Source organism: Tinamus guttatus, unplaced genomic scaffold (assembly GCF_059628265.1).
Source record: "Tinamus guttatus ecotype Peru unplaced genomic scaffold, ASM5962826v1 Tinamus_guttatus_pri_ptg000218l, whole genome shotgun sequence".
Classification (NCBI taxonomy): domain Eukaryota; kingdom Metazoa; phylum Chordata; class Aves; order Tinamiformes; family Tinamidae; genus Tinamus; species Tinamus guttatus.
Genome location: NW_028288752.1, coordinates 4,794,347 through 4,802,493, shown reverse-complemented (window position 1 = coordinate 4,802,493; position 8,147 = coordinate 4,794,347). Strand labels below are relative to the sequence as shown.

The 8,147-nt window shown below is 61.5% G+C and overlaps 1 protein-coding gene across 1 annotated transcript in view; it reads right to left on the bottom strand.

Annotated features, from left to right (window-relative positions):
- EGR4 (early growth response 4) overlaps positions 1-5,344 on the bottom strand; it is a 76,576-nt gene extending 71,232 nt beyond the window's left edge. Inside the window, exons 1-2 of the mRNA XM_088524984.1 lie at positions 5,180-5,344; positions 3,524-4,862 (exon numbers count right to left, since the gene is read on the bottom strand). Of these exons, the coding sequence (XP_088381110.1) occupies positions 3,547-4,862; positions 5,180-5,330 (1,467 nt within the window). The 5' untranslated portion in view covers positions 5,331-5,344 and the 3' untranslated portion in view covers positions 3,524-3,546. The remainder of the gene's footprint in view (positions 1-3,523; positions 4,863-5,179) is intronic.
- Positions 5,345-8,147: the final 2,803 nt, after the last annotated feature.

Genomic DNA, 8,147 nt, shown 5'->3' with positions numbered 1-8,147 from the left:
GTTAAACCTGGGACACCCCAGGATGTCAAGTGTCCCTAAATGGCCCCCAAACCCTCCATTGGTGCTCAAGACAGAGCTTGGAAGAGACGCCCCAGCCGTGAGGTTTGAGAAAGAGCTTGAAGGCGGAAAAAAAAACAGTAAAATGAATCTATGCTGGGAGTGGGGGAGGTTAATGGAGCTGTCCGGTTGTTCCTGAACCTGTCTTGCTCGCTCGGTTGTGCATTCGGGGGTGTCACAAAATGCCTCCCCGCACGTGAACGAGCACAGCCGAAACGCAGCCCGCACAAAGCACCGCCCGTAACTTCATTTCATCCCGGCGCCGGCGGGATGATGAAGCGCTTTTCGGCTCCGGGGACGGGGCTGCAGCCCGCTGCTCCCGCGGCGCAGGCCCCACCGCCGCCCGTGGCACGGGGTCCCCGAGCACCTCGGCGCGCGTTTCCAGGGCCCCATCGCGGGCGGCAGCGCCGGCCTCCAACGCAGCCGCGTGACGCCCCGCTCCTGGGCACATCCCCGGGATTTGGGCAGAGGGCTCAAACCCAAGGGGTGGGGGAGGTTAAGGGCAATATGCACAGGGTGGGCGCGATGCTGGGGTGCCCGCTGCCCCCGCGGGCACCGCTGCCGCAGCCGGGGCCGCTTGGCTGCCACTACCTGCGCTCCATCATGGAGCCTTCCTTCCTTTGCAGCGAGCATGGAGATTTTTTTATTATTTCCATTTTTTTTAACACCCACCACCCCCGCCGGGTTAAATCTCCAGCGGCAGCCGCGGCGCGGGGAGGTGGGGAAGGGACCTCATTCCGGCGCCGCATCCCACCTGTGCCCGGGATGGGGATGGGGATGGGGATGGGGATGGGGACGCACGGGCCGCCCTCCCGCTGCCCCAGTTCCCCCCTCTCCCCCCGGCGCGGTCCCTACCTGCGGCGCGGCCGGGCTGCGGCGGCATCGCTCCCCCGGCGGCTTCAAAGCGGGGGGGACGCAGGGACACAGGGACACGGGGAGGGAGCAGGGACGGAGCCCGGCGCACAAAGGAGGCGGCTCCGCTCGGCGCCGCCGGCACCTCCGTGCCCAGGCCCCGGCGGGCGGGAGGAGGAGGAGGAAGAGGAGGAGGAGGAGAAAGGCGGGTTGGGTCCCCCCCCCACCCGCGGGGATGGGGTGGCCCCCGGGGCACTGCGGGGTTTGGGGAAGGGGGGCAGCGAACGCGATGACAGCAGGGAGGGATGATGGAGGGAGGGAAGGAGGGATGGAGGGAGGAAGGAGGGATGGAGGGAGGAAGGAGGGAGGGCGAGCGCTGCAGCCGCCGCCTCCTCCGCCGCAGCCTGAGCCTGCGAGCGCTGCCTCTTCCCTCCTTGCAGCTCCCTCTGCCAGCCCGGCCGCCACCGCCGGGCCCTGCGGCTCCCGCCACCGCCACCCCCAGCACGAGGGACCCTGGGGACCGTGGCCAGGCACCTGCATCCCGTCTCTGGCACCCTGTCCTCGCACCCATGGGTGCCATCCGGAGCGGTTGTGAGCACCGTGGGTCACTCCCGGCACTGCAGCCGGGCAGCACCGACCTCTTTTCAGCTCGTGGGGGGCCTGCTTATGTGGAAATGGCTTGCAGTATTACCACTGAATATATTATATATATATATGTATATGTGTGTGTGTGTGTGTATATATATATTATATATACATATAATACATATATATATCTAATATATATATATCTATATGCTTCTATATATTTTTTCCATCTGCTTTTGGTATTCCCCATGGTTCAGGCCCCATGAAGGACCTCTGGCTGCCACAGGAGAGAGCTGCATCACTGACACCCGTCCCCGGAGCCCCAGGGCAGCCCCTGTGTCTTTGCAACCCTTTCAGGCCCAGCATCAGTTTTCCATTGCAACCTGCATGTCTAATGGAGATGAAGCAGGAGAAGGGCAGGACGGCGCCTTTTGCCTGCAAAAGGCAGGATGGAGCCTCCTGCAGGTGCGGGACTTCCCCCCAGTGGTGCTGAGAACGGCTCGTGCTCGGGACACTGGTGCCTTAGCGCCTCGAGCTGCCACTGCATGAGGCAGCAGCAAAATGGGGCCGTGGGCTCTGCTGAGAGCTGGAAAGGGGTCAGGAAGTCCGCGGGATGGCCGAGCTGCTCGCGAGCTGGGTGTCTGCCCCAAATGCTTCCTGCTGCTGGGCTCTGTGCTGGGCCCAGACCAAGGGAAATGTTGGATATTGTGTCCAAGGTGTCCCAGCCTGAGGGCTGTGACCCCAGTTTGCTTTTCCCTAAGCCGAAGCTGCGCTCCAGCGGGGTTGTGAGAGCAGCGGTTCCGGGAGCTGCCGGATGCAGCGTTTGTGCGTCATGGAGGGAAAACAGGCAGTGCACGTGGAAGGGGGCGAGTGCTGGGTGATAACGGGCCTGAACGATGCTGGAGCAGAAGCATTCAGCCCAGGGCATGTGCAGCTCGCCTGGGACATGTGCATCTTGCCCAGGACATGTGCACCCTTCCTGGGGCAGGTGCATCTCACCCAGAGCACGTGCATCCTGCGCAGGGTGCATGCATCTCGCCCAGGACAAGTGCATCTCACCTGGGCTGCATATTTCTCACCCAGGGCACATGCATCTCACCCGGGGCACGTACATCCTACCCGGGCCACGTGCACCTCACCTGAGCATCCTGACGGGGTGTCAGGCTGCAGCCAGCGCTGGGAGCACTGGCGTCCCCAGCCCGCAGCAGCCCTGGGTCACCCGAGCAAGGGAAAAGGAGCCAAGGAGGGAGGAAACCGGGAGGACCGGGAAAGCGGCCAGTGCCCCCCAGTCCTGCGTGGCGGCTGGAGCAGGAGGAGGTTGGGGTAGGACACCCTGCAGGGCGGGTTCCACCTGCGACCACTGCCAGGTTTCGAAAGGAGCCACCGCAGCACGCTTTTAGGTAGCAACAAAGCTTTAATTACAAAAATAGACACAAATCTGTGATATTCCTGATAGAGTCCTTTTACAAATCGAGAAAAAAAAAATGGAGCATGACATCACCTCTCCAAAGGGAGCGTTACGGAGCGTTCTCCGGAGTCCGCCGAGGCGCAGCGTCACGGCAGCGCTGCCCGTGTCTCCCTGCTCCCGGCGCAGCGCTCTGGCCGGGCTGCCGCAGCCCCAGCACCATATGTTAGAGGGGACGGCTCCGGAAGGCCATGGAAAGTGCTGGCACGGAGTCCCCTTAGTGCAAACATCGCCTCGGCCGGCGCAGTGGGGTGTAGAAGGCCGGTGGCGGTCTCTTTCTGTGCATTTTTTTTTGTTTTTTCCTTTGCCTTTGCCCCACACCGAAGCTACCAAACGACTCAGTCCCCACAGCGTGGAGAAGCTCCAGGCTGGCCTGGCCACCGAGCAGGCTCAGGGCTGTCCCCTTGTCCTCCGTCACCTCGCGCCTGCCACCAGTGCAGCAGGGGCACCTCACACCCACTGCTATTTGCCACCTTCTTGCGCAGGGCCGCCCCGCTGAGCCCGGGGCCTATCGGCACCCCCAGCTCCTCCACAACGGGGACCCGCCTCGGGAAACGTCACCTTCTGTCGCCTTCGCCCGGGCCTCACAGTGCCCCGAAGGAGAGACCCACCGAGAAGAAGCCGAGGCCTTTGAGCTTCTCCTCGGCGCGGGCTTTCTGCTTCATGTGCACCTTGCTGTGCCGCTTCTTCTCGTCGCTCCGGGCGAAGCGGCGCCCGCACACGTCGCACGAGAAGGGCTTCTCGCCCGTGTGCGTGCGGATGTGCGTGGTGAGGTGGTCGCTGCGGCTGAAGTTGCGCAGGCAGATGCGGCACTGGAAGGGCTTGTGGCCCGTGTGGATGCGCAGGTGCCGGTTGAGCTCGTCGGAGCGGGCGAAGCTCCGGATGCAGCTCTCCACGGGGCAGGCGAAGGCCTTCTCATGGGGTTTGGGGCAGAAGCATTTGGATGAGCACTTGGTCCTGCGCGTCTTCTTCTTGGGCTCGCCGAGGGCTGGCGGGGTGGCAGGGAGCAGGGAGGCGATGGAAGACGGCGCCGGATGGGCCAGAAAGTCCGTGGCGGGGATGGAGGGGGACGGCTGAGGATGGAGCAGCTCGTTTGAGCTCATCAAACCCGGCAGGACGTCCGGCTGCGCCAAGGAGGTGTCAAACTCTGGGATCAGCTGCGTGGGGAGGCTGTGGATTTTGGCATCGCCAAAGTCACCACGGGCCTGGAAATTTTCCGGCTCGCAAGCAAACCCCAAATTGCTGCCAAAGCAGCCGGGATCCTCCGCGAGGCTGCCGAGCTGTGACTGGCAGCTCACAGAGAGCACGTTTTCCATCTTGGAGCCCAGTGCGTGGAACAGAGCGTGGCAAGCGTCCGCAGCGGCAAAGGCCTCGGCGGGCTGGTAGCCGGTGGGCACGAAGGCCTGGTGCTGGGTGATGGGCTCCCACTGCGAGCAGGGCGCCTTGAACTTGTCCAGGGCTGGGGAAAGCGAGGGCAGCTTGATGTCCTGCTTGCTGTCCAGGAGCTTGGTGTCGAAGAAGCCCTGCGAGGCGCTTCCCTGCAGCGCGGGCTCGCTCTCTGCGCCAGGGAAGCTGGCGTATCCCTGCTCCGGGAAGGGCGCTTGGACACACGCGCTCATTTCGGGCTGGCAGTTGGCATAAAGGTCCAGCTGGTCGTGAGTCACCTCGGGGCAGGAGGAGTAAAGAGGGTCCGATTGTCTCTGCTGGCCCTCGGGGGCGGCGAAAGGGGAGATGCCCAAGATGCCTGACATGAGGTTGAAGAGGGACTCGGGGTCCTGCGGGTGCTCGGGCACCGCCTTGATGACGAAGCTGCCGGTGTAGCTGAGCGAGGGGGACGGCTGCCCGCCCCGCAGCAGCAGGTCGAGCGCCTCGCCGCTCAGCGGGGAGCCCCCGAACTCGCCTGCAGGAGGAAAGCGCAGCAGGACCGTCAGCGGCTCCTGGGACGCCAGGATATGGGGTGGTGGGAAGGGGGGGAGCACTGGGAATTGTGTCACCGCATGGTCCCCATCCCGACCACATCCCAGAGGAACCCCTGGTTCCCCCCAGTCCCAAGGCTCCCAGCACCCCCATCCCAGCCACCCAGGGCCGCTTTGTCCTGCAGCCAGGGCCCGGCGCAGGGCAGCGACACGGATGCTCCTGCTTGGAGATGCCGCTGCCGGTGGGACCTCCCCGCTTGGCCCCTTCCCCCTTTTTTTTTTTTTTTTTTTTTTCTTTTACCTGTGAGGAAATCGGCCTCTGCCAGGAGCTGCTGCTGCTGCTGCTCGGGCTGCCCGGAGCCCTGCGGCTGCCCGGCTTTCATCGCGCCCGTCTCCTCCTCGTACTTGGAGTAGAGCGGCTCCGGGCAGGAGAAATCCATCACGTTGAGCATCTTCCCGGGGCTGCTCGGGGACGCTCGGGGGTGCCCGGGGACGCTCGGGGGCTGCTCGGGGGGTCGGGCCGGGCTGCCGGGGCCGCCGCGCCAGCCCGTGCGCACGCCCGGCTCGCCCGCCCCGGTGCCGCTTTTATAGCGGCCGCGGCGCCGCTCCGACCTTCCGCCGCGTCCATTTCTGGAGTCCCCAGTGAGGCTGCCGTGACGTAAATGCCCATATATGGACTCAGGATGTAGGCTAGGGAGTCCCAATAAGGAAATCTCTGCCCGTGACGCGCTGCCCCCTCCCTCCCCCCAGCCCTCCCTCCGCCTCTTTTCTCTCTTTTTATTTTTTTTTTACCTTTTTATTTTTTTTTAAACTAATAATCGCGATATTTTTAACACATTGCGGCCGCTCAGGCAGCCCCAGATCTGCGGGCCTCCAGGGCAGGGGTGTGTTTGCATATGTGTGTGTTTGTATATGTGTGTGCTTGTATATGTGTGTGTTTGTATAGATATATGTGCGCATGCCCATATGTGCGTGCGCGTGCACCCCTTGCACACCCCTCCGGCCCCCTGCTCGCACGAACACACCTACATGGGGGTTTCCTGGCAGGTTGCACATGCATGCACACGCGTGCAGAAATGCTGCGCTCCAGGCCCCCATGCAAACACACAGGTGTGCAAATGCACAGGTGTGCAAGCACATACACGTGTGCAAACACACACGCGTGCAAACACCCACGCAGCAACCCCCGGCCCTCGCTGCGGCTGCCATGGCCGGAGGGTGCTCGGCACCGCGCAGGACGTGGCCCTCCCCGAGCGCCTCGGCTTTGGCTTCCCTCCCGACGTGGGCTGCTGTTATTCCAGATTTACATCTCCCCAGGCTCTTATTCGCCTTATGCTATTTTTTCCCTATGAATGCCTTTTGTTGCTCTTGTTCTTTCTAGAAGCGTGAAAGGTGCCGGGTTTGCTAGGTCCCCCCCTTCCTTCCTTCCCGCGGCTGATTTTTTTTTTCTTTCTTTCTTTTTTTTTTTTTCAATACTTTGTGTTTCTGCTGGCATTTTGCATCTGATTCAGAGCCACAAAGTGGATCCTGGAGCGCGCCGGCTGTGCTGGCTTCTCATGCGATGGAGCAAGCAGCCAAACCGAGAGGGAAAACACTGCAGTTGGCTCCGGCTTTCAGTCATCTGAGTCCATGGCTCCTGCCCCAGCTGAGATGAGACCTGGGCACCCTAAATCCCGTGGATTCAGCAATGCGGGATGTCTGGGTAAAGGATGGGATGTTGCTCGGAAGGATCCAGCTCCTTCTGGGGCTGCCCCAGCTCCGGGTGAATTTTCCAGTGAAGTTGCTCACGCGGGTGAGAGTGGTAGAGAAAGTGCGGAGGCTGCTGCTTTTCCTGCTTAATTGCCTGGGGATTTCCAAATTCCCGAAGGGGAGCTTTGATTTGGAGCCAAATCCGGAAAAGCAGCAACGGTTTTGGGGGAGTGGATATCGCCGCTGGAATCGAGCGCATCCCTGCTGGCTGGAAGGGAGGGATTTATCCAGGTGATCTGGAAAGGGGCCCTTGGGTTGCAGAGTCTGTGACAAAATCAACATATATAAAATAAAAGGAAGCAAAGTCATTGCAGTGCCTCGGGCAAGTTGCCTTTGAAGGTGCTTCCCGCATCAGGGGCCGCTTGACAAGAGTTCCCAGCGGGTTTTGAGTCCCCCCAAAGCCCCCCCAGCGCCGCCGTGTGCGATGAGACGGGGACCTGCCGCCGCAAGAGGTCACGGAGAGCAAAACCGCAACCAGGCTCTAAATGGTAACAGCGGCTGCTGCTGAACTATTCCCGGGATGGGGCGCGCGGTGCCTTGGGTACGGCCTTCGGGGACCTGTGGCATGGGGGTGGATGCTCCTGGGATTCCCGGCTCTGTTCGTAGGCGAAACGGTGCTGTTTGTGCTCAAGGGAGAGGAGACGGGGAAGCTGCCATGGGAAGACCAACCTCAACCTCCTCTGTCTGCTTCATCCTCGCATGAGGCTGCAGGGAGTCGGAGAAAGGGCTGGCACCGGATATCCCGCCGCACCACGTGGCATTGGGAAGAGGAGCTGGTGGCCAGGGCAGACAGGAGGAGAGGGACAGGCAGAGGCAGCTGTGCTCACTGGAGAAGGAATTAAATTTTCCAAAGGGATGGGCTGGTTGACGGCAATATGGGGCGGCTGGAACTGCATTTTCCAAAGGGATGGCTTGAGAAGTGCTTAATGGCAGTATAAAGAGGAGGAGAAGGGGAGCACAGCACTCTGCAGGCCAAGATGCTCCCTCTGCAGAGCTGGGGACACCTTTCCGACTGCGAAACCTGCACCTGTGTGCCCACAGCTGGCCCCTGGGGAGGAACAAATTCCCAGGTGCTTTCTCCCATCCACAGGTATTTGTGGTTCATGGATCTGCTTTGCCATGATTTAGTCCAGATGCTTCCTGAAGCCTCAGCTCAGTGACGAGGTGCGTGTTTGGTGAAGGAATGGGTCTTGCTGCTTGTTGGGAAGCTGCCAGGTTCATTGGATACTCATGCTGCATTAGGGCTGGATGCACGGGATGGTCCCAGGAATGGAGGTAGAAATTGAGGGGTTTTGTGTCTCCGGCATTTCCTTCCTCCTTCCTTGGTTTTGAAAGCACAGGTACCCGGCACTTCCCTCCATGCTCACCTCTCCAAACACTTCTCCATTGCCTCCAAGCCGGCAGTTTTGGGAGAGCCTCCACGCAACCCCATGTGCATGTGCTAAACCCGCACGCTGCTCGCACGGGGCCTCCTGCCGTACTAGTCCTTTCCTCCTGGCCATCAAAACCTCTCCGTGGCG